At 37.7% G+C, this 27,201-nt stretch overlaps 1 protein-coding gene across 1 annotated transcript in view; it reads left to right on the top strand.

Annotated features, from left to right (window-relative positions):
* LOC148948958 (protein amalgam-like) overlaps window positions 1-27,201 on the top strand; it is a 184,102-nt gene that overhangs the window by 141,727 nt on the left and 15,174 nt on the right. The window contains exon 5 of the mRNA XM_089094147.1: window positions 2,229-2,354. Within this exon, the coding sequence (XP_088950273.1) occupies window positions 2,229-2,354 (126 nt within the window). The remainder of the gene's footprint in view (window positions 1-2,228; window positions 2,355-27,201) is intronic.

The following is a 27,201-nucleotide window of genomic DNA, read 5'->3' as shown; positions in this document are numbered from 1 at the left end:
ACTTCTGCACATTGAGCTCAGTCCAATGACTGTCGTTTTGGATCTGAAAAGGAAACTTTATGATTATTTTGTTGACAAGTTCGAAGTAAACCAAACTTAGTAGCATTAGGACTACGGACTCGCTTTGGAATTTGTATCATAACTTAAAATTCTCTGCTGGTATGTACGCAGGGAGGGGCCTCCGGGCCCCCACCCCCCAAATCTCACGTTTTTTAAGTTTTCGATAATTTTTTGATACTTATCACAGAATAAGGGATTTGAATAATTGGCCTCCCCGGAACTAATTCCTATGTACGTGCCTGATTCTCCGTTGTATAGAGAGCAGCAATGTTTACATTGCTGCTCTATAATATCATACTGGTTATTTAACCAGTTATTTGGGGTATTTCGGCTTATTTAACCGGTTTCCGGATATGAATGTGCTTCAAATAGGTCCATGGGTCAAAATGTTTTTCTTTTCTTTCCTTGGCACTTTAATAACACTTCTTTACATATCCTATTAGACTGGTTAATTTTTGTTCGTTTAAGTTTCAAAGGGGGTAACCCTTTACTGTCATGGGAATCTTTTTTGAGCACTTCATCGTATTCCCTTCTGACAGCAGTCTCAAGCCGAGTTGAAACAGCAGTATTTCAGGTTTCCCAACTATTGGAAAATACACCCCCTACTCCATGACTCTGCTTTAAACATGGTTAAACAATACCTTAATTTAATGAAAGTCATACCATGATTTTCATTAAATTACACCATAAATATTCTACCATCATACCCTAAGATTCAACATATCAGAGCACCCTACTGCAGAGGTTTAAAGCTCCTATCCAGAAAAATGTGGAATTTTGTATTTTTTTTTACCAGAAGAAAAATCATGGATGCGTGTTTTTTTTTCAGGGGTGCCACCAAGCCAATAATCCTAAAAGACTGTGAAGAGGACCCTTTCAAACGGCAACCAAAACTTCTAGTGCCCTTTTTAACGCCCCTTTCCGCGTAAGAGATCTAATGAAAATTTTTGAGATACCAATTTGATTCAATATAGTTGATAGGTTAATAACTTTGCCTTTGAGGATGATATACCCCCCCCATCCCCTGTGGAAGAGGCTGTAATTTTTGAAAATTGCCCATTGCTTACATGTACTATTTGTTATTGGGAAATATGCCGATTTTTTTGGGAGGGGGTAATTTTCTGATGGGAGAGTTTTCCGTGGTTAGAAAGTTTCCGAAGGGCATTTTCAAAGGGAAATTTTATAGGCGAGTGGAGAGAATTTCATAGCATAATTGGAAAAACGGTAATAAAATAGATAAGAAAATATGGTTTTCCACTAAAAGTAAGGAGCAATGTTAAAAACGAAGCGAAATTATCCCGTGTATGAGGGGCTTCCCCTTCCTCAATTCCGGCACTTTACGCTAAAGTTTGACTTTTTGTCACCTTTCATTGAGAAGGACTGCACAAACACAAGGGCTAGTAAGGAGCAACAAGTAAGGAGCAATGTTGAATAAAATGAACAGAAATTATTCCGTATATGAGGAGGCTTCCCCCTCCTTAATTCTAGTGCTTTACGCTAAAGTTTGACTTTTTGTCACAATTCATTAAGAAGGACTGTTCAAACACAAGGGCTGTTGAGTTTGAATGATAAGTATTTTAAAACAACTTATCATACTTAGGTGTTAAGCGAGGATTGACGAAGGTACAGCCCCCCCCCCCACATACGAGAAAATTTTTCCCCGTTTTAAGTTTTACTATTTTTCCTTACTTTCAGTTGAGAAAACTGTTTTTTTACTTAGTTAAAACTAGAGCTGTAATTTTACTGTAACTATTTGTATTAATAAAGATTTACCCTACCTTGCAAATTGGATTTTTTTTTTTCAGTCACTGAAATAAATACTTATTCAAATTATTAGTAAGTTTTTGTTTGTTTTTCAATCTGCTAAACAGGACAACTTCGTCTCTTTGGTACTGTTATAAGTGTAAATTAAACAAGGGGTATTTCAGTTTCAAAAGTAGTGTATACCAGATTGCATGTGCCTTGCGCTATGGAAGCGTGACAGTTGTAGAGCAAGCTGTAATGTGCATGACGCTAAGAGGCTTGGCATAGTTGATGTGAACCATTCTTGATATAAAAGTGACGCTTTAAGATGTTCACCTGGTGATAGAAAGTGGGTGATCCCCCACAACTAAACCAAGTAGCAAGGAAATTCTAGGAAATAATAATTAAAAAACTTTTTTTTCTAGAAACTTTCCAGGGTGAGGAGCTCATATTGCCGAAAGTAAGTCGAACAGATACGGGAGCATATTTTTGCATAGCAAGTAATGGTGTACCACCCATCGTAAGCAAAAGAGTACTTCTTGATGTTGAATGTAAGTTCTTTTACCGGTTCCAAATTGGTTACCAAAAGAGGGGTAAGCTGACCAGAGAGGAAACTTAGGGCCCGAACATAGATTTGATAGATATTTATAATTATTTGTATCACTGACGACACGGTGTCATTCAGTTAAAATAAAAAATGTTAAAACATCCTTAGTTACAATTTACTGCACTAAAACCTAGATTTTAACGTCTAATTTTAGTTGGCCTGGATCTAGGCGTCCACACCCTGAAAATATTCCCCTCCTAGGAAAATTCCCCCTCCCCCTGAAAAAGGCAGCTCAATTTTGCGTGCGAGGGAATTTTCCATCAGGGGAGATTTTACTGGGGAATTTTTCCGCAGGGGGGATTTTTTTTTTTGGGGGGGGGAGGTATCTTCCACGGGATGTTTTCCACGGGGTGGGGTATTTTCTGCAGGGGGATTATCCGGCGGGTGTTTTCCGGGGGTAAACGCCGGCTTCCAGTTGGATTTTTCTGGAAGCATTCAGATTTTCTGTACTTTAAAACCTTTGTCATTAATTATAAAACGGTTTGGGCCTGGCTAGTACGCATACCTGCGCGAGTTTAAAGGTATCCATAAACGTACTTTCCATCCCTAATTGGCAGGATTTATTCTTTTGTCTTCAGACCAAAGAAAAGCAAAAATGAAAATAAGTAAAAATGTAAATAAAATTTTTACATCGATTTTTATAATTTGGGCTACGATTTTTTTAGATAAAAATAGATGTCACTGTTTTTTTTTTTTTTTTTTTTTTTTTCTCAAAGACGATCTTAAGTTTCCAGAAAACTGTTTCCCCACTTCTCAGATTTCCTTGTATTTTGTATGCGAAGTTAAATAATTTATGAGTCTTCCTAAAGTATTATAGTCCTTGTAAAACCTAACTGCGAAGGCGAAGGTCTTTTCCCAAAAAGGAAGCATTTAGTTGATCAAATTAAAATGGGCCCAAATTCGCGTTCTTGCTTTAACAGAGTTTTGTTTAGGACTCGTTTGTGTAATTGGTTCTCTTCTTCTTATATTGACAACGATCCAGTTTTTGGGCTTCTAATAAACAAATGGAATCACTAATATTAAGTTACCACTGGATTGACTTAGCTTATTTCTGGAACAATCTCTTATGTGCTCGTTATATATCCAGCAGACACGATGTGGATTACAAAAAGTATTTGGAGAACCATCTTTCTACAAAACGCTATTTAATTTTTCTCAGAGTAGAAGAGACCTGACAATAAATTTTCAAGTGTGAAAGACCAAGAACCCAGAAGTTGAACAATCGCTTATTTCGTTTGTCGAGTGCCAAGTTTTATCTAAAATACAGATACTTGAATTACGTGTAATTAGTAATGCAGATATTATATTTTTGTGGCGTTTTGAAAAAGGGCATAGGTCCCCTTTTCCTAATTTTAAAGGATAGCAAAATGAAAATTAAAAACGCATAACAAAAATCTTGCTCGGGAATCAAAATTTAAGAAACTTGGAACATTAAAGACTAACTCCTAGTTAACTCTTCGACCAGAATTCACTGGAAATGTCGAAATTACTAACTTGTTTGTAACGTAGAAGATAAAAGACTTACGCCTTTTTTTACGCCCTTTTGGAACAATTTGTAACACGGTCAGAATTAAAGATAAGCTCATTTTGTATAAGCCGATCGATGTATATCTTCGAGGTATTTCAAACAATATGCTAACTCAGTTTCAGAAAAAGGTAGACTTAGGCCCTTTTTGCAAAACATCCACATATTTTAGAAGTAAATTAAATTCAAGTTATAGCCACAGAAACCACTGTTGAAAAGCGAACACTTTCTTGTGATCAGTTAGAAACATCGCAGCTTATATCAAAGAACATGGCAAATGTTTCAAGCTATTTTTCGCTGAGAAAATTAATGACAAAAAGGCATGCAAGTGAGAAGTTGTGCTCCTGACCTTTCAAAATCAAGACATTCAAGGTTTTGCCCCTGTAATCTCTTATGGTTTCATATGTAAACTCTAGTTTTCTACCACTTGGGAAATAAAAGATACATTTAGGGAGGGTATTGGTGCCGAATGGGCCTTTCTTGTGATAGGCCTTTCTTGCAAAGAAACTCGTATGGATCTACTTCACGTTGTGGCCTTTTTTCCCAAATGGTAGGATTAAAGGAAGGAATTTTTAGTAATGACGGGTAAAATGAGTTGTTCGTTTCATTAATGGTATCAGAAGATTATGGGGGAATAAAAAGAGACAACGTTTTATTGAATTGCGAATGACTAACAGGGAAGGATTCTTAGGAGAGGAGAGAGGGTGCGTACTGGGAATAGTGTGGAATGTGTGCGCGCTGTTTTCTTTTTTGTTTGTTTCTATTTGTAGCCACAACTAACCTATTATTTCGGGTTTATTTCACCTTCACCGAAATTCCAGTCTCACTAGGAAATAAATTATGTTTTAAGTGCATCGTAATGAACCATAAATAGGACTATTTATTGTCACCTTTCAATAAGTGTCAGTAAATAGCCCTGTTACTAAATGCATATTATTGTTTTTTTATCTGCTAAAGCTATTTTTGCAAATTCGACACGGAGTAGAAGAGGCCTAAGACTAAATTTTCCGATAGGAAAGACCTGGAACCTTGAAGTTGAACAATCACTTACCTTTTTATCGAGTGCTTTATTTTATCTAGCATATAATATTCGAATTATTTGTAATTAGTTATGCATATATTATGTTTTAAAAGAAAGTGAAATTCTTCTATTAAAGTGCTTCTTGCCCAATAAACTTTAGTTAGGGACGTACAAAACAACATAACGTCAGAAAGCGGAAATTTTCTTGAAAAAAGTTAGAAACCTTGTACATTGTGCCAAGGAAAATAGCAAATTTCATAAGGTTCTTCATGCTGAATTCCCCTTGTGAACTGAGAACTACGATATCAAATTTAAGCATATTTCAAAGAGAAGCTTCGCCGTTTAAGGAGTAAAAAAGAGGCACTTCCCCCTCTAGATTTCTAAAAAACAATTTTTTTATTTTCATAAAAAAACAACGAAATTGCCCCCTAGATTTTAAAAATATATTTCATCCCCCACCATCAGAATGTTCATGAATTTGCACCACTGTTCAGTTGATCATTGAAAAATATGAGGTGATTGTAAAACGACTCATTATTTTATATTACCAATAAATTCATCTTTGTTTTCACTTTTATGGTGTTTTTTTCTTTACATCTTTTTCAGTATTAGAATTTTCTACATTTTAGCTATTGACTTTCTGTGGTTTCATGAATTTGTCTTTTCACCACGTCTTAAAATGTATTTTAAACACGAGTAAGTAATTTTTAGCCCGTTCAAGCGTCTGGGAATGTTGCTCTAAGATTTTGACAAAATGTTTATTGAATAATATTTGACAGGATCTTTTATTTCAGAATTTTGTGATAGCATGAAGATATTTTTCTTTAAAAAAAGTAATTGAAGCATAAGATTTCAAAATCAGCTGATAAATTTGTTGACTTGACTTACTGACTTATGTCCCATCCGCCCTTGAAGGTCGTTTTGGGGCTTCTTCTTTAATCAGTTCATTGATATGCCTCCTGTAGGTGCTTTTGTTGTCGGCCAGGCGGCAGAGTTGTGTCAGGTTGTAGGATGAGAAGTTTTCTTTCCATCTCTTCGGAGGGCAACCTCTGGGGCGAGAACCGTGACTCTTCCATCGAAGGTTATCTTCGGGAGACGAGTGCTGGCCATGCGTTGGGTATGTCCAAGCCATTTGAGTTGTTGTAGATTTATTTTGTCCAGTATTGTAAATTTGACTTTCAGATTATGGAGAAGCTTGGAGTTGAAGATTCTGTCGTGGTAGGTGATACCAGCGATGCGTCATAGGGATTTGGTTTCAAAGGCAGCTAGACGGCATCGATCGTCTGTTTTAAGCGTCCAGGATTCACAGGCATAGATGGCGATCGGATTAATGAGGGAGTAGAAGAGTCTCGTTTTGAGAGTTGTTGTTAAATTCTTATTCCTCCAGATGGGCATCAGAGCTTTAAAACTGGAGTTCGGAAGTGTCAGGCGTCTCTTGATGTCTTTGAGTTGGTTGTTATCAGAAGTAAGTAAGCTCCCAAGGTAGGTGAAGCCTTCCACCCCCTCAATGGTATCTCCACCAAGTTGAAGGCTGAGATTTACCTGTTGAGCTTGAATTGAGCTTGCGTGATTAGCGCATGGCTTTCGTTTTTGAGGTGTTGATGGCCATCCCGAAGAGGTTGGTGGACAAGTGAACGCTGTTAGCCTGAGATTGTAGATCTTAAAGGAACTCGGCTATTAGGTCTATATCTTCAGCATATACTAGTTTGTCTATCACCACTCCTCCGACAAGGGTGCCGGGTGGGTTGTCTGTGAGTGAAAGGGCTGCAGTTAGGAAGAGATTGAACAGCTCCGATGATATTAGGCAACCTTGAAGCACTCCGGTAGAGGTTTTAAAGCTCTCGGTAAGTCCTTCTCCAGTCATGACGCGGCTTCTGAACTTCTTATACATGTCTTCTTGTAATAAATTTGTTCTGAACTTCTTATAAATTTGTTATAGCTATAAAATAATTTTTATTTCAAAACGGAGAAAAACCCCTTTTTGTATCATATTCTTACAGTATCAAACTTACTTAATTGTTCGACAATGTTTGCTTCTAAATCTGTTTAAAGTAAATTTTGAAGCTCTGTTTCTACTTTTTCGTCTTTTACTATTAGTTTTTTTTACAAAGGAAAACAGAGGGTATTTTTATAGATTTCATAAGTGAAATTCAATTCAATTGATTATTCCTTAAAATCTTAATTCATTTTTGATTTCTTAAAGTTATAAAGTGAAAACATTCAAAAGAATTTTTTCTAATAGTTATTCTCGGGTTAAATTCAGCTGTAAATTCAGGTATCTCTTTAAAAAAAATAAAAAAAAACAAGTTTTTTTCAACTGAAAGTAAGGAACAATATTAAAACTTAAAACGAACAGAAATTATTACGTATATGAGGATGTAGCCACCTCCTCAGTACCTTGCTCTTTACGCTAAAGTTTTACGGTTTGTTCCGATTATTGAAGAATAACTATTAGAATAATAAGAATAATAATAAAAAAAAATCATTTTTGGTTTAATGGAGTTCTTTATTTTTTTTTTTTTTGAAAAACTTATTTTGTCGAAAAAGTTTTTTAAAAATTAATTTCTGTTCGTTTTATATTAACATAGTATTTTTAGGGGAAAAGAAAATAATACTTTGAGTCTTTTTTTTGGCTTGGTCAAAATAAATTTATAGTTTGGTCTGCTATTTGTATGCTGGAGAAACTTTTTCAGCAATTTCTAACAACATAAACTCTTTGGAAAATTATGCCACAAATAGTAGTGTTTAATTTAGTCATACACATCCCCTAGTTGACCTGATAAGTAAAAATTAATAACATTCCCAAAACTAATGTCTATGCTCTTTCACAGCCTGGATATAATTACACTTTTTGGATTTAGTATCATTTTAAGAGCAAAAGTAGTAATAGAAGTAGCCCCGAAAATTACCCTCAGTCGTTCTTGTTATATTGCTGAGATGTCTTATTGGTAACCAGCAGTCAAAAAGTGTGTTTTAATTTAATTTCAAAGCAACATTTAGTTTTTAATGCCATTGGGGAAATTACATAACTGTGGGGGGTTGACCTACCCAATAATCCTAGAGATATAGTTACTAGAACATTCAGCTATGCTGAACAAAATGGCTGTCTTAAAATTTTGATTGGAAGTGTCTGGAAGATTATGAGCTAAAGAGGAAGGCTGATTGGCCTCCAATCATTTTTGACTCTTAAGAGGGCACTATAACTTTTAATTTTCAATCAAATTGGCTCCTTTAAATTATCAATAATATTACTGGCTATGATAGAGCATCGCTGCCTGTGTCCCTATATGCCCTATAGTGCTTACTTGCCCTTTTAATGCCTAAATGCATATAGGTTTTTCGTTTAATTGAAACTCCTTCTAAACATTCCCTAAAATTTTCAACTTAATGCGATTAGTATCGTTAGTTACAATAGCCGTAGAAGCAGCATTAAATGAATACGCACAGTGTATTCTGTCTAGCTCTGACTTAACCTCCATCACTAACTACTCTTAAAAGGAAACTAGAAATTCAAATTTCAACCAAATGAGCCACTTCTAAAGCTTATACAACCATCTCTTCTATAAGAACCTTAAATACCCCAGGGGCATAACTTACAACCCTCGCCCACAGGCTCTGGTGGTTTGTATCAAGCTCAAAAGCCTTGTTATTTGCTATTTAGACTGTTTTGAATAAAAAAGTCTCTCAAAATATCTATTGGATACATCTCAGGAAAAAACGACGTGTTTGTGTGGTGTGTGTGTGGGGGAGGGGGGTAGATGCACTCTGATCACTTTGACTCTTAAAGGGTACTAGAACTTATGATTACCAATCCAATGAGTTCTCTCATAAGCATATATGACCACCTCTTTTATAAGAACCTTATATTCCCCATTGGCATAACTTACAACCCTTTCCCTGAGAGCTGTAGGGAGATGGTTGTCTTCCTCAGAGACATAATTTCCAAAACCTTCAACTACGATGCATAAAATTGTTATTCCAAATTTTTATTAGAAATGTTAAGGAAAATTCTGTTCGTGGAGGGGGGGGGGCTGTTTTCTCTCAAATCACTTTGACTCTTAAAAAGGGCACTATAACTTCCGATTTCAAATAAAAATAAGCCCATCTGATGTTTATACGACCACCCATTCAATAAAAACCTTATATGCCCTCATTAAATAACTTACAACCGTGTCCCCAGGTCGCTGGGGGGTTGTGTCGTCGCTAGAGATATTATTATATGTTCTTTGGACTATTTAAAAAAAAATCGCTATCTCATAATTTCAATCAGACGCGTTCGGTGAAAAGAGGGGTTGTAGAAGAGGGGGGGGGGATAAATGCCACCCATCACTTTTGACGCTTCCAAAGAAACTAGAACTTCCAATTTTCAATCAAATGAGCCTCTTCTAAAGTTAAACGACCATCCCTTCTATAAAAACCTCAAATAACCCTTGGGCATAACTTACAACCCCTTCCTCTAATCTTCAGGGTTTTTTTTCAAGCCCAAAAGCCTTGTTATATGATATTAGACTATTTTAAATAGAATGGCTATCTCAAAGTTTCTATTAGATTTAGTTCGGGACAATACGACGTGTGTGTGTGTGTGTGTGAGGGCGGGGGTAGCTGCCCTCCGATCACTTTGACTCTTAAAAAGAGCACTACGCGTCTGTATACCAATCAAATGAGCCCCCTCCGAAGTCTATGTGACCACACTTTCTGTAAAAGCCTTATATGCCCCCACGGCATAACTTACAACCCTTGCCTTGAGGGCTGGGGGGATTTGTTATCCTCAAAGACATAATTTTCAGACCTTTTAAATACGTTGAACCAAATGATTATCTCAAAATTTTGACTGGAAGTGTTTGGGGAAATGATGGGCTTGGGGGAGGGGGAGGGATGATTTGTCCTCTGATCACTTTTGACTAATAAAAAAGGCACTGGTCCTCTCAATTTCAATTGAATGAGCCCTTTTTGAAGCTTCTACAACAAAATTTTATATAAAAACCTTATATACCCCAAGGGCATAACTCACGACCCCTTGTCCTGAGGTCTATGGGGGGGGGGGAGGTTGTCATCCTCAGAGACATAATTTCCAGGCTTTTCACATACGCTAAACAAAATGGCTATATCAATATGTTGATCAGAAATGTTTGGGGAAATGATGGGCGTGGGGAGGGGCGTGGGGATCACTTTCGACCATTAAAAAGAGCAACAGCCCTCTCAATTTCCAGTCGAATGAGCCCTGTTTGAATTTTTTACGACAACGCTTTCTACAAAAACCTTGTATACCCCCAGGGCACAACCTTCCCTGAAGGTTGTAGGGAAGTGGTCTTACTAAAATACTTAAATTCCTGACCCTTCAATTACGTTAAAAAATTGGCTATATCAAAATGTTCATCGGATGTGTTCGTGTAAATGATTGGCGTGGGGGGGGGGCATTAGCCCTCCAATCACTTTCGACTTTTAAAATGGGCACTAGCCCTTTCAATTTCCAATAGAATGAGCCCTTTTTGAAGTTTCTATGACAGAACTTTCTATAAAACCTTACATGCCCCCAGGGTATAACTTACGACCCTTGCCCTGAGGGCTCTGGGGGGAGTGTCATCCTTAAAAACGTAATTTCCAAGAAACATAATAAAATACATACATTAAAATTTTGATTGGATGCATTTGGAGAAATGGTGGTCGTGAGAGAGGGGCTATTTGCCCTTCAATCACTTTCAACTATCCAATTCAATGTGTATTGGATATGTTTGGGGAAATGGTGGGCATGGAAGGGGTGTTAGTTGCCTTCCAATCACTTTTGACTATAAAAAAGGGCACTAGCCCTTTCAATTTCCAATCGAATAAACCCTTTTGAAGTTTCTGCAACGACATTTTTTATAAAAACCTTATAGGCCCCCAGGGCATAACTTACAGTCCTTGCCCTGAGGGCTGTGGGGGGAGTGTCATCCTCAAAGACAGAATTTCCCGAATTTTCAACTACGTTGAACAAAATGGCTATCTCAAAATTTTTATTGGATGAGTTTGGGAAATTTCCAATTGAATGAGCCCTTTTTTAAGTTTTTATGACAGCGCTATCTATAAGAACCTTATATGCTCCTAGGGCATAACTTACAACCCTTACCCTGAGGGGTGTTGGGGGTTTGTCATCCTCAAAGACATCATTTCCAGAACTTCCAACTACTTTGAACAAAATGGCTATCTCAGAATTTTGATTGGATGTGTTTGGGGAAATGGTGGTCGCGAGTGGGGGGTTAGTTGCTCTCCAATCATCTTCGACTATTAAAAAGGGCACGAACCCTTTCAATTTCCAATCAAATTAGCCTTTTTTGAAGTTTCTACGACAACGCTTTCTATAAAAACCTTATATGCCCAAAGCATAACTTACAACCCTTACCCTGAGGGCTCTGAGGGGGTTATCATCCCCAAAGACCCAATTTCCAGAACTTTCAATTACATTGAACAAAATGTCTATCTCAAAATTTTGATTAGATGTGTTTGGAGAAATGGTGCTCGTGAGAGAGGGGCTATTTGCCCTTCAATCACTTTCAACTATCCAATCCAATTTGTATTGGATATATTTGGGGAAATGGTGGGCGTGGAAGGCGTGTTAGTTGCCTTTCAGTCACTTTCAGATATTAAAAAGGGCACAAGCCCTTCAAATTTCCAATCGAATGAGCTCTTTTCGAAGTTTCTACGACAACTCCTTCGATACGAAGTTCCGTGGTCTAAAAGGTGAAAACAAAAATAATATATTGTGCCAACATCGTTCTATACTTAGGCAGCGCTATTGCGCTGCCTCTGATATAAGCAAACTGTATAGTAATATAGCCGTTATTGAGATTTTCCTACCGACTTTGGATATAAATGATTTAAACCGAATTTCGCGTCAAAGTACAGAGAACAAATTAAACAAATTACTTAAAAACACACGAGCCCGAAATGGTCTGAACTCCTTATTTTGAGAAAGCAAGACTTAAAAAAAAATACAACATAAAATAGAAACTTTCTCCGTTTACAAAACCTGATTTTCAACTAAGATTATATAGCCCAGTTAGAATAATGGTGTATGAACTGTTATTGCTTAAAAATACAAGAATCTAATCATTCAGTTTTCCTCGCTATCTTAGTGTGAATTTGATGTTAAATTATGGTTTTCTGTCAAAGAAAAGTTGAGGGGTGCGTGTCTCTTATACCATAATTACTTTAAAAATGTCAAAGATATATTTTATCTGGCTTCGAAGGAGATAGTAAAGGAATACGTTACCCCATTAATTAACGCAAGACATTTTTGTCCTGTGTAGCCTACCTTTTATTATTTCTGTCATGGCTTCCTATACGTTTCTTAAAATTGACATTTTTTTTCGTTTATTGAGGAACCAAATAGATAGATAGATAGATAGATAGATATTTATTGCAACAAAAGCCTTTTCGGGCCATGGCAAAATAACAAAACAAAAATAAATACAAAAAAAAACACACAATAAATTACTCACAATTCATCAAAAAAGTTTCTCTATGTGCCATACCCACTCTTACACATTTACCCAACCTTCTAAAATCATCAGAATTTCTACTTTTAAAAATTTTTTCAAGCCAATTCACCCCTCCAAAATCAGTTGAAAACACTTCCCTCCTCAAATTTCTTAACTCCTGGCATGTACCCATAAAATGGATAAGATCTTCCTCCTCTCCACACATAGGACACTGGTAAGGACCATTTTTAATCCTATAATTCCCAATATATTTTCTCCTTTCACCAATGCCCAAAAAATTACCACGAACCAAAATTACCCATCTTAAATCCTCACTACTCATCCCTGCTTTAAAGTAAACTTCCTCCCCCCAAACCTCCTTTGCCAGCCCATACAGCCCCAGAGACGCCGAGGATGATTTCTGTTTCTGCCACCTTTGAATTTCCAGCTCTATTAGTCTATCCTTTACTTTTTTTGCAACTAGCCCCACTTCCACACCTAGCCCCTTCCCCTCATTCCAATACTCACTAAAACCCCACATCTATCAAGAGTCTCTTTAGCTCGATTTGACCAAGATCTTATCCTGCCATCTATTAGCATCTCATCATGTAAATTCTTCACGAGCCTCTAAATGGGCAGATTAATAATCTTTTCCAAATAATTTACTATCATCACTAACCTTCCCACCCTTAATGATAACAAACCTAAATCACCTTTTAATACTACATGATTAAACTTATCACTAACAGTAGAAGGGCCTTATTGACTCCGACGATTCACCCCTGCTGACACCTATAACTTTTTTGCACCCCAAATATGGGCATAGCCCCCCTAGAGAGAACACGTGGTTAATGGGGTCAATGACCTCTTTCTCCATGGTCTCTTTCTCCAGGTGTGTTTTTGGCACGCTCTCAGCGAATGTTATGATCCAGAAATAGTATTTGTTGTTGTTTCCGAGGCAAATGTCAAGGTCAATGTTGTTGTTGTTGTTGTAAGTGCACGCTCTCAGCGAATGTTATGATCCAGAAATAGTATTTGTTATTGTTGTTCAAGCCAAATTTTATGAGTTTCCCGGAAATAGTTAGATCCCGTGTTTCCTTCTCAGCGAATCAGAGGGCTTGGTTACATATTATCGGCGGAGGGAATATGAGGAAAGGATTTTTGCTATAGTTTTATTAGTCTGTGAATAGAATTCAAAGGAGTGAGAAGAACAGTTTTGACTTTACTCATTTGGATATATATTTGTAATAATGAGTGGAATGTTTACACTATTAGAAGTTGATAGTGGAGTTGATGGTAATAATACAAGAGCACCAAACATTGCGGTGGAAATTACGAAAGGATCGCGGCTTTGTCTGGAATGGGATACAGTATATGCAAGATATGTGATATCCTTGAGCAAATTTAAAATGGAAGATCAATTATGTTTCGCCGCAAAAGTTGATATAGCACATGTGAATAGACTTCAATGTGCTTTAAGTGCATTAGTGAAACATATCGAAGACAATAAACTCTATCGCTAGTTGTACATGCATAGTATTATTGATGTTGTTGTAATTATTCAATAAAATTGTTTCGAAATAGAAAATGTTCCCTTTCTTTTCTGGCTAGGGTTAACGAATCAGGCTCAGTTTAAAGTCAGCAGTCAGAGTGGAAGGATTGAAAAATGAATAAATTTGAGAAAAAGAGAATTAGATAAAATCTAGTGTCTATGGAAAAACATTCAATTTTGGATGACGATTTTCTCGATTTATCTCTTCAACGCAGGATATTCTCTCATGAAACACTTGACATTATATTGAAAACTGAATCTTCACAATTGAAATATTGCATGGAACTTTTAAAATGTGATTCAAATGCTTATACTCAATTTATTGATATATTAATTGGAACAAGGCAGAATCATATTGTGGATATACTTTTGAAAACATTGCCAACAGATTCAATGTAGATGGCTCCTCCATCATACGAAAGAGGTAACGTCACAGAGTTACTCCTCTCCACCATTCCTCCACCTTGAATTTATGGAGCGAGGATGATCAGTTTCGTTTTAGCTGTGAGTGAGTTGACATCGGAAACCAAAAAAATGTTCTATATATGTCCATTGTGCTTGTACACTCTTGGCAGTTGGACTCAATGTGAGAATTGTACAATTATTGATGACTATAGTGAAAAGTGTAAATTATGTAATCCTTGTAAATTACATAGAGGCTATGCAGTATAAATTAAAGGATGTAATGCATGTCTTGAAGAGGTATGGGACTTTCACCCTAGAAGGCACCTGTGTTCCTATCGCTACCATGATAAATATGATCAGTGAGAAAATACTTACCCCGCTATGATTGGAAAGAATCCTAAACACGATTTCAGTTTATTTCTACGTGATTGGTATCGTCGCGGATTTAAATTATTCTGGGAAGAGGAATCTGGTCTACGATTCAACTGGTGGGGTAACAAGACAATCTGGTTTCTACGTCATCGCTGTGATGGCACTGCCTACTATGACTATAAACCAAGTGATTTTTATTTTGCAGTTACCGAATGTGATTCACCACTTAAAAAACTGTATGTGATATTGCTTCAAATAGACAGATTGAAACTCGTGAATTTCATAATATCAATGCAAATAGTATCATTGACTATACAAAGAGATATGACAAGAGTGAAGTTACATTGTACTGCAGAAAATGTGACCATGACTTTGTAATCAATCAAGATCAATATGCAGTGAATCCAAATGCTTTACCAGCATTAATGGTTCACGACAGTTGCCTATACACCGATGAAGAAATCTAAAAGTGAAGATTTAAAGATATTGTTGTATATATTCATTTTATTAATAAACAAATTCACAAATATTTTTTAAGCACTTTACTCTTAGGGCATTGAAATCAATACTGTATAGGTCTGAGAGGATATTTTCCACTAAAAAGTCGTTCAGACTGGGATTGGCACTATAAATGTGGAGAAACTGCTTGTAAGTATAGCCACAACATCGGAACACAAAATATAGTAGCGCAGGGAAGTCACAACTTTTAGTCGTTAGATCCTGCACCCTCTTTCGATTTTGAATAATAGTTTTCCTACTGCTCTCAATATAGTTGCTGATGTGAGGCGTGTAGAATGTATAGGGTAGACCAAGAGGATCAGAAAATTCAATCGTCTTCACTGTTTGAAATATGCACAGCCAATGACCCGTCAGCACAGTTGATGGACTGCTATTAACAATAATCAAGGTATTGTTTGCGCTTTGAATTTTTCCAAGATAGTCTGAGGGTAGACAATAGGATTTGTACTGGGACATGTAGGGGTCCATATTAAATATATTGATTATTTGACTGGTGTTCATGGCGCCAAGTCTAGTAGAACACTGCCTTCGGGAGTGATTTCCCAATAGGTTTCATATTGATTTAGTGAGATTAGTGCAATAATCTCAGCCAATGGGTCGGCAAATGCACACTCTAAACGCACACTCCCCCTACGTACTATACTCATATCCTGTGTGCCAGACAAATCCAATACAATGATACCATGTGTTTTAGCAAACATTTCTTCGGTTATACCATTTTCAAATAGTTGCGAATCATGATCTAGGGTTTGCATGGTCAACTCATACAATGTTCTATAGGATTCATCAAAAGATAGATTGTAGAGTGGGATACCGTTTACTTTGCACACAAGAGATGAAAGTCCAAACATCTCGAATTTATGTGGACATTCAGTCCACGATCCTATTGCACTGGCTGCTTTTTACAAATGCCAAAGCGAGTTTTGACGGAATTTCGCCATTGATAAAGGATGAATCGGTGAAGGTGCGTGACCCCATGGCAATATGACGTTGATTGGTGATTGTATGAGGAACAAGTAGTTTAATATTATTTCCATTGGCTCTCAGTTTTTCCACTGCCAAAGCAACAGAACTCATAACCTGCTGTTTGCGTACATGAAGTATTGCTGAGGTGAGGGAGAGACTTACATCAGGATTGGCAGCAAGTTCTTTTCTCAATATGAAATTGGAGGGTGCAAGCGTCAGTTTTATATCCACTTTAACATTGGGCGGCAGCCATTAGGGTATATTAAATATTTCATGTTATATTTTTCCAACTAGAAGTAATTCACTTGTTGTATCGTTTTTAAACACATCTGTACTATCAGTATTAGCAATATATTCATATCCATTCGAGGTACCTCTCAATTCTTTGTATGACTTGGGTGTCATCAGCATGAATTGCATATAGCTTGCAAACTTGGAGAGATTGTTGCTTGTGCTCACCAGCGTGCCATTGATGTAGACACTAATTTGACGAAATAAATTATGTAGTATACAATTTTCATAGGATATTCCATCGGCCCGAATTGGCATTGTACTATCGGATTTCCGGACTTTCATTTGTAAATCTATAAATGTGGACGATAAATCTATGAAGTAGTCTTCATTGGAATAAATTTGAAAGTGGATATTATCGGAGAGGGGTTGTAGTGGATAAAATTGTTAATAGTATCCATGCTTGACAATCACATCAACATTTTCAGCATTGAATAGATTCAATGAGATGGTTATTGAAGGTTGAGAATCATTATGCGGTAGGTAGGACTTCTTAGGAGAAGAAATCTAGTTTTGATCTAACTATTATCTTCCTGGGACTTCTGGTTACAGCAAGTGTCGGCTTTTTCCTTCTTTTCTTTGACAAGAGGGATGTCTTTCGTTTCCGTCCTGAGTGGAGACTGATGAGTGATGCATTGTTTCTTGACCTTTTTAAACCTTTACCATTCTGTTTTAATCACTCGCCAAGGGTTCGCGCACTGGACCTAAGATTTTCCGTAGCACTTTTTTTAAAATCCTTGCCAGAGCCCCAATCGTATAGTGTAGAGGATGCAAAATCTGGCGCAGCCGGTACAAGATATTTTCTAGCCAGTGGTAGGGAAGAGCAAAACAGCTTAACAAACCAACTGCCAAGACCATAACCAGACAGTGACGAGCGACCCTTGTAATTGTCCATTCCGTTGCCCTGTTGTCTTTGGCCAAGAGTATTGACATAGCAGTCAATATCAGGACAAGTGAATACCACTTTTTTATTAGACATCTTGCTTTTGAACGATGGGTCGAAAATGGCATGTAATCACAGCCAAACCTTTTGAAATTGCTATGGGATCACCCAATTCGGTTCATAGTGTTAACTGACAGAGTTCCAAATAGGAAGTGTTTACGGGAATATACTGAAGATACTTTATACTTTAATGGTGAATATGTTCTCGATTGGTTTTTCGTTCAAGAACTCGTAGGAGGGGGACATTTGAATTGCGAACCCGAGATGTTTCCACAAACGATGCGTAGAGAAATATACAAGTGTCTGTGGAGAAGGCAGGCGGATAGTCAGCGAAAATGAAATTAGTGTTTCCGGCACTTTTACCATTGATTATATTGAGCTTAAAGCCAAGAACATCCCTTAGGTTATCATTGAGAATAATCTTTTCACTGGCAATAGGTGAACTAATGTAGATCTTACCCTCCTCCTTTGAATAGTTGAAATGAAAAGCTCCCTTTTTGCGGGTGGAAATTCTTTTATTGATCGAATGACATAAATTGTTCATACAGGTGAGTTCCTCATAGCGTAATTCAATATATGGATAATCCATCCAATTGATTTTTTTAATTTGTTCTTGATCACCTAGTGGTGGCAGCCAGTCATAGGGTCTAATTTTTATTTCATATTTACGATCCTTTCTCAGGATGTCATAAGTATTTTTGAGAATACAGTCGACAAGAGCCACTTCATACTTTCCGTCAAATTTAATGGTGGGGGAGAGTTTTGTCCAAAAATCACTTGTTTTATTCAGATCATTGTAGAGAGGATCAGAAACATTGGACATGAAAGTCACATAGAAATCATTGGGCATTGTTAATATCTTCAGCACTGACCCAAGAATCAAAATCCGAGTTGTATCCTAGCCAGTGAACAAGCAACTGTTTCTTACCCCTGCGAGTATGACTCTTTAATATCTGTTCAATTTGATAAATTTCACTAGTGTTTCTAACTTTTTGCAGTTCATATTCATAAAAACCGCCAAGAATCTCATCATATTTGGTGTTTCGTAGTTGATAAGTTATGGGTATGGTGTCCAGAATTTTGGACACTTTAAAAAGTTCGGTGCTCCATAAATAATTCCTCTTTTCAAAAATATTGGTGGTTCTATTAATTCTAACAGTATCACCAACATTGAATTTCTTCTTTTTTTTCTTCTCAGTACCATTGGAGTATCGCTTTAGAAAAGCATCAAATGTATTCTCACTATAATGAACATCCCTTGGTGTAGAATTGGACAGAGATCGATGTGGTTGTTGATTATAAATCAACATGATTTTATCTAAATCGTGAATAAAATCCGGTGTATTTTTCAGGGTACAATATCTTGAAATTAATAGACGAATCGTTCTTATTCATCGTTCAGCCAATGCAGCCTTTATCGGACTGTGACTATGATAAAGTGTTGTATTATATTTCAAAAGAACCTTTTGCACATGGGGATTAACAAATTTACTGCCACGATCCAATTGAATTTTTAAATACGAATCCTGTTCTAGAATACTTTCAATGGCCCGAGCAACTTCAACACCACTCTATGATCGTAATGGAATGGCATATGCATAGCGACTAAAGATACTGATTGCCTCTAGAATATATTTGTAGGGGGAATTGTGACGTCGTTGAACTGCGTCTAAAGTTAAAAGATCCATTTGCATTATATGCAGAGGGGAAAAGGCTTTAGTTTGTCGATATTGTTTACTGCGATGCCTGTGATTCCGATGCAGTGTGTAACTCGATTCATTCTCTAGGTACTCTTTTGCTTTTTTCAATGTGGTGGTGCCGGAGACTTTGGAAAGCGTTTTGGGAGAACTTAAACTTCCCGCTTTACCAATATTTTCATAGACACCTTTCAAAACTTCATCCAATTTGAGCGTAAACACGTAGCGTAATGTCCACTCCCCTTTTGCACATTGGAGGGTGAATCAATTCGTCTTCGCTTTTGACTAGCAGCAACAGTTATTGTAAAATCTCTCGCGATAGTATCTTCAAATATTGAATCTTCTTCTTTTTTAAATGGTGTTGTCGGAGGACTATATTCTCTTAGTTTCTTTAGAATTTGCTTATTGCCAATAAGACTTTTGGGAAAGTTTGATATACACAGAAAGGTGTAAAGATTATCGTCAAAGGATAAGAGTCCTTTACGATTCGTCTCAATATCGCAAATTAAATCAACTAGATTATAACTTTTTCCCTGAATGATAATTCGTTTCCCTGTGCTCTCGACTTGAACTTGATCGCCAGTTTCCAACATGAGATAAGATAATACTCTTTTACTCTGTTCTCGATAGGTGAGTGGCAATAGGTTTCCAATTTTCAATACAATTGAATTCAATTCCTTCTTTTTTGATTGCACTGCAAAATCTTGAGGAGATATTTCATGTTTAGAGGAATCGGCGGCGGGTCTCTCAAGATATGGTTTATGTTTTTCCACACTTCGCAATGCATCCTGAAGTAAAAGCAGTTTTTTGTAATCGGCAATATTCTCATCGTTAATGAACTTATCTAGATTGTCCTCAAAATGTTCGACGGGCGAGAGGACAAGTTCAAATGGTGTCAATTTATAGGGCTTTGCCATTCTCTAGAGAAAACTGTTTACAAGTCCTGCAATTATCGGCAGTAAAAGTGTGAAAAAGCTACCGCCTGCTTGAAGGAGCCGTTTCCTTTTAAATTTGTTTACCTTGTTTTTAAAATCCAAGGCACGTACAGTGGAAAGATGTTTATTTGTATGTTGTCTAACACCTTCTGGCAGTTGAACATTGCCCTCAGTTAAATTTAAAAAAAGTTCAGATATTAGATTAATGAAATCATTGTCAACACCATGTTTGAGTATGGCCTTCCTAAGCAAGGGTTTTGAAGTGCTTAAAACGGAAAATAAATGCCGTTGTTCGTGTAGTTTCTTCAGTGTCATAATAGCAACTAATAGCATTTTCTACTGTTCACTGGAAGATATACTGTAATTTCATTGTTGAAAATGTCGGTGACTACACGTAGATCCTCGGCCGTGCTCTGATTAAGATCCAGCAAAATGTAACCATAGGGATTGCTAGTTTCCTGAGTGTACGCTGACAACATAATTTTAGGAGTGCGGGGTTATTTCTGCTTATTTAGTTTTTTGAGCTAGATATAATCCATAACGACTCGATAGATAATATAGATAGTACAGTTCAAAGCAAGAGTTCGCATACATTTGCTCTGATGAAACAGATTGTGTAGAACTAGGGTTATGGAAATGTGTTCTTGATGAGATCGGACAGTGAACAATTGTAGCATTTCCTGTGAGAACTGTTCAATGGATTCAGCCAAATCATCAATAATCAGCCAAGAGTGCGATTCAATACTATTGAAAACATCAATTCCCCGTATAAATTGTATTGGTATGGCTATGGTAATAGCTTTTATTTTATCATAGGACTCTTGACAGATACAATAGCAATAGTAGATTTTTTTGAGCTTCTTGAAAAACACTCTATCACGACTTTGAACTATTTTAGTTAAAAGTGTTGTTTTCATAGACAGTAAGGGACCACACAGGACCGATCTGTAGGATATTTTAAATTGATATATGCTGCTGTTGACAACATTCGGACTATAACTAACTGTAAATCATATGTGCTCAATGAATAAGTAGTAATTTCCCCATAGATCTATCTATTCAAGAACAACAAAAACAATATTTCATGGCAACATTTATTACAGCAATATGATAACACTTGTTCAACGTGACACTTGGTCAACATGAAAACTCTATTTGTTCGACGTTAGCTCGTCAATGATTAAACTTTATAATAAACAGTTATTGTCTTTAAACACTTTTCTGACTATCTTTTACACATTGACACTTTTCTCTACAATACTTTTCTGTACAACATCTTTGTACAACATTTTTCTGTACAACACTTTTCTAACAACAAAATACACTTGGAACAATAGCACAGTTGAACATTACCGTGTATTTAAAGGAGGGAGATCCCCCCCCCCCGGGGACTGGGGGGCCGAAGGCCGGCCGGCCGCGGGCGGGCCCCCCCCCCACCCCCGGGGCGGCCGCGGGAAGGGCCCCCCCCGGGAACCACGATGGAAAAACAATAGTTGTCATCACTGCTACTGCAGGTTAGTGGATGGGTTAGTGGTTAGGTTAAGGTAGTGAGATTGGGTTAGTTAATTTATGAAAGGTTGAGTGGTTAGTTGGTTAGGTTAATTTATCCAGACCAAGTTGATTGCGATAGTCAATGCATTCAACTCGGTCTGAAATACGATAGTGGCCATGAGGTAGGACAGTCACACCAGTCTCGAGCACATAGACCTTGTCAGATATACACGACATTGCATTCTTTTCTACTCTCACAGTAATTTTTATACTGTAGAGAGCGAATTGCAAGCACTTGTGCTCTCGGCACTAGGCTACTTTCTACACAGTCTCTGTACACGCTCATATTGAAATTGTTCTTTAAAAAGTGTGTGGGCACCCCTTTACATGCCTTCTTTTCTTCCCCACTATGAGTGTCAACTCAATAGACTGTGGAGCCCGGGAAAACCCCCCTGGATATAAAATCACTCCCCGTCTCTGATTTTAATTTTAATAGTTGGTTGGGGGCTTGACGTTTCACCAGCTCGGGGTAGAGGGATGGATTCCAGTTGGTGAAATCCATCCGCGAGCTGATGTGCATCCCATTTTGCAAATCACCCAATAAATCTTCATTCCCATTTACCTTTAACAGCAGAGAATCTGTATCACCATAGTAAACTTGAACCTCCCCCTCCCGTGGCCTTTGCACCTTGCACACATTGTAAAAGAAAGACAACATGAGCTTCTTTGAAATTTCAAGTACTGAACTACCTCCTGCGATATTCTTGTTCAGTACTACATTTCGCTTTTTCCTATGTAGAAGAACCATGCCGGCCTCTATGCTCGTGAATGATGTAAAATTGGGGTCGGCAATAATTCGTGCACACTCTTGGGAGTCAGTCACGACGTCACAGCGAGATCTAATACGAACGCTTTCAAACATTTTGCCAAACGCTGAATTTAGAATGAGCTTGTAAAATTCCTTCTCCACCTTTGAATTTGCCCTAGAACGTTTATCGACAAAGGTGTCGATAAACGTTTTCAAATATTGTGAAACCATTGTTCACCATCCAGTGCAAAAGCACATGGTGAACAACGATATTCTCTTTAGGGTCCAAATCAGCAATCAGCTTTTGTTTGGAGGGAGTCCAATGCATCCCCATATCCTCAACCAATGAACGATTCTAGGGGCTCAGAGAGTCCCTCCTCACGGGTCGATTGATACAGGGAAAAACAAAATCTTTGACTGAGTCGTGAAGCGCCAGCGGAATGTGACCGTCAATTTCAAAGAACCATCCTTGTGGCCCGTTGTCCTCGATGTTTTTAATGTCGAGGAACTCACAAGGATTCTCAAGCCATTGATAGTTCCCACACGGCAAAGAGTAGTGAGACATTGCCGAGGGGTACAATGAGTTCATGTCCAAGAACACTGCATTTGACTTTACACCGGTGCTATGTCCGCTCGGATCGGTTGATAAGACACGGTCCCCATGAGAAACTTACCCTCCCCGCATTGAACACTCTACAAAAAGGTGTTGATCTACATCGATGATTAGGCCTATTTCCTCCCTGCTAATTTTTAAAATTAAATCCATCACTAAATGAGGTTTAGAAAAATAATATCCTATATCTAACCCAAACTCTGAATAGATTTGGTCTGTATTCTTACAGACTATATCCAACAGAGTTAGAACGTCACTGGCCAAGTACAGTCTACAATAATCCCACCCATTTTTACAATCCCCCTTAGCCTACACCTTCTTGGCAAACTCATAATCCTCGACTTTGCATTCACTGTTGGTCAGTGAATTGTGAAAAGCTTCAATTGGAGGTAGTTTCACCTCGCTTAAGCGAGCGCCAGAGCAGTAATAATCATATGCGTATATACCTTTGCAGGTCAACAGGTCATACATTTCACTGTCTGGAAAGTGCTGTTTAAGCAAGGGAAAGCTATCAAAATTGTCGTTTTTCTACAATTGAATTAGTTGACCTAAGGATTTGAGGAAAAAATTAAAAGAATCTAAAAACCTAATTTTATTCCAGCACGTACGCCCATTATCCACTACCTGCCATTTCAGTTCAAGAAGTAATAACTTCTCGGCCGATTTGGGAATGATGTTGTAGGTAAATGAATTATTTACCCATGGAGTGTCTACTCCCCCTTCCTCCCGATGCCTACGTGCCAGTGCCTGTAAAATAAATTTTAAGTCATAATTTGAGTTGTGAATGAAAACAGGGATAAAAAACAGCTGGCTAACATTTAAGTTACACGATTGATGCGCAACCCCCCTAAAATTACTACCCCAAGATGATATTTCCTGCCACAAGGGATCATGGTTTCTGACTTTTTCCCTCCCCCCTCTTTTCCCTTTAGTCCCCTTATCCTCCTCTACAAACTCCCCCTTACAAACCCAACATATTTTTGATTTTTAATCGCGAGACGATCCTCTGCAGACAGCACCATTGGATAATGCGTATTTCTCAAACGAGAAAAAGCACCATTAGCCGTGCCACTCAGTTTAGTCAATGCCTTGACCATGCACTCATTCTCATCCAATGTCTCAACTATTTCTAACAACCGCTTGGTGTTAGAATTGTCTCTTTGCGCGTGAGCATAGGACACTGCAATGGCCTGGTGTTCTTTGATACGGTTTGGATTTTGGGGATCATTCACCTCCACCAGCTTAGCCTCACAGTCTAAAGATATTTTGTTGCTCTGGAGAAGGTTATTCTGAAAATTTTTAAATCTTAGAATGGCCCTATCCCCTGAAAGCGTTTCCACTGTCTGATATCCATGCCTTCTACAATACTTCCTATGATACCGTAGGTTTATATCACTAAGGAATTTAGATAGGCATGTTTGACAGCAGAAACGTACCCCCCGCCGCGGCCCCGCCCCCCGACCGCGCCGCCTGTCCGTATAAGGATGGAATTTACTAATTGCGTTTGGATGACTAGGCGGCGTATAAAACAACCAAACCTAGTGTCTGACCAAATCAACCGACGGACCCCTTACGGGGAAGACCACCCCCTTCTTTTTAGAACGAGTCCCATCTCCGAATTCTGTTTCGTATTGTACCACTGTAACGCCAATATTTAAATGGGCATTATCCATTTCAAAACCATCAATGGATTGTAGCTTTACTGGGTATTTTCCTTCTAGACATGAGAAGTCTACAACTGGAAATGGGACTCGTTCTTCCCATGTACAGCCCAGTAATCTAAGTTCTTCTTGGTAGCGTCATCTGCTAGAGGCTGAATTGCTGATATGAGGAAAGCATACTTGAAACAGATATAACCTGTTTCAAAACAAATCCGCTGGACACCTTGACAACCTACTAGATCTGGATTATATTTTAAAACTGTATCCCTTTCATGCCCACCTACCCCCCCTCTTAAAATAAAATCTTTCTTAATTTTATAAATATTTACGCTTAAATTTTCAATAAATAGGACTACAGACCCACTCCCATTTTCGTTATAGTTCTCGAGATGCGCTATATTTTGCCCAACCCACTCACTAAAATCACTCTCAAAATTTTCTAAATTTGGATAAACTCTGCACATCTCGGATAGTATATAATTATAGTACACTTCACTATTTCCCTCATTCAAATAAAAAACCTTTAAAACAACAGACACCTTAATTGAATCCCTACCCCCCCCCCCCCCCACAACTGAATTTGTTTCTCCAGTAGTGCACGAATTTTATCTACATAGGCATGCACAATCTCTACAGGATCAAAAACAAAATTTCCCCCATAAGTGTATTAAAAGGATCCCCAAACGTGGCAGTGAAAACAACTATATTATTTAAAATTGTATTCGACAATTGAAAACCGGGGAAAGATGTACCCCCTCCCCCCAGTTGTTCAACAATATTTGGACTCTGCTCCACTTCAGTTGTTTGAAGTGGGTAATCAGTGGGAGGAGGGTTCCCTGTAAAATCATTTAAAATTTGCAAAGTGTTCGGGCTCAAGTCTACCAGCTCAACTGTGCTATTATATACTTTAAAAAAATCTGCTAAAAACCCATCAATATCGAAATGTACTTCAATGCTATCGTCCCATGTCTAATTATCTTGAAACACCGCTGGTGGCTCCTCCCCTTCTTCACTGGACGGCGAATATGGGACCAATGGTCGTCCAATCTATAAATGAAAAAAATAGCTTATTTTCAAAGTGTTCAAATCATCCCTACTGTTAAAATTTGGATTATTGCTTAATAACATTTGGTTATTTCAACTGAAGATAATCTAAGATATGACATAGAAGCGCATCCTGCGGTGCTTTTTCGGGACCCACAGCGCATCCTATGGCGCTTCTCTGGTCCACAGCGCATCCTGTGGCGCTTCCCTGACCCGTGGCGCTTCTTGGGCCCGTAGCGATTCATGCAACGCCTCCCACAGCTCTTCCCAGTCCGCATTTACATAATGCCCGTCAAAAATTGAAATATTTTTAATTCCATACCGGTTCAGTAGACACATAAGTTTAATTATGGAGGTTAGATGAACGAGTTTGAACTTCAAAATGTTGAGAACTGTTGACTCGCTTTCCCCTCACTAAAATCTCTGGCACGATAGAAATATTCAGTGTAAATTAGGACGCTGATGTGTGACAGATGGGATAATCTCTCTCTCAAAATTACGTGAAAAAGAGCATTTAGTTTCAAAGGTATCTAAAATTATATTTGATAGCAACAGAGAAAATAGTAAAGATTAGAAAAAATAGCATTTTGAGTTTCAAAGGCGGTGATTATTAATAGAAATTACCTAAAAATATTCACTTATGAGATATCGAAGCGATAGCAAAGATTAGAAAAGAGTGGTTTCTTTGCAAAAAAAAATTAAATTTAGATATGTAATAGGGGTTACTATCTCACAGAGATAAGTTTATACTGGGATTGAAAAGGACTAAAAATTGGAAGAAATAGATAGGTAGGAAAAATTGCTTACATTTGCATAATCCGTCTGGGCTTGGGTGCCGGATGGTCCAGGTAGTGCGTGTTGGAGGGTGGACGGGGCGGCGTCGCTATGTTCTTGTGCAGATTGGACTGCGATGCTATGGGATTGCATAGATGAGCCGGCAGGGTTCACCATATTATAAGAAGCCGCCCATTCTCTTTTTGGTTTTTGCCCAGACTGTATGGGGGCTGGCAGTGATGGGGATGCCTCACCCTCTCTTGCTCTCTTGGAAGGAGAGGGCACGCATTCTTCTTAATTTGCCTTAAAAAGAAGAGAAAAAATTAGTATCAAAATAATTTGCCCCTTTATTAAAGAAAGAAAGTTAGTACCCTCATCCATATAATTTTGTTTAGAAAAGCATTTATCTCTGTTAAGTAAGGCAAAAAGTAAAAATGTCGAGTGAAATATAAAAAGAATAGAAATAAATAGTTTTGATTACACAAACAGTAGTCTATATCCATATGATAGTAATCATTGTTTCTATTTTTACCATTTAGAAAAATATTAAATTTTCCGGTCTATAGGCTTTAAATTAGATCGTTAACCCATCGACCTATATGCCTATATTTTGCAAACATAGGTTAAAATGCTATTCAATTTATACATAATATTAGCTTCATGCAACTCCCAAAGACTTTTCTAGCCCTGCACTGTTTGTTTTCATTTTACACTGAT

Source organism: Artemia sp. Qi Xiang Cuo, chromosome 9 (assembly GCF_049724085.1).
Source record: "Artemia sp. Qi Xiang Cuo chromosome 9, ASM4972408v1, whole genome shotgun sequence".
Classification (NCBI taxonomy): domain Eukaryota; kingdom Metazoa; phylum Arthropoda; class Branchiopoda; order Anostraca; family Artemiidae; genus Artemia; species Artemia sp. Qi Xiang Cuo.
This window is presented reverse-complemented; position numbering and strand designations above follow the sequence as displayed.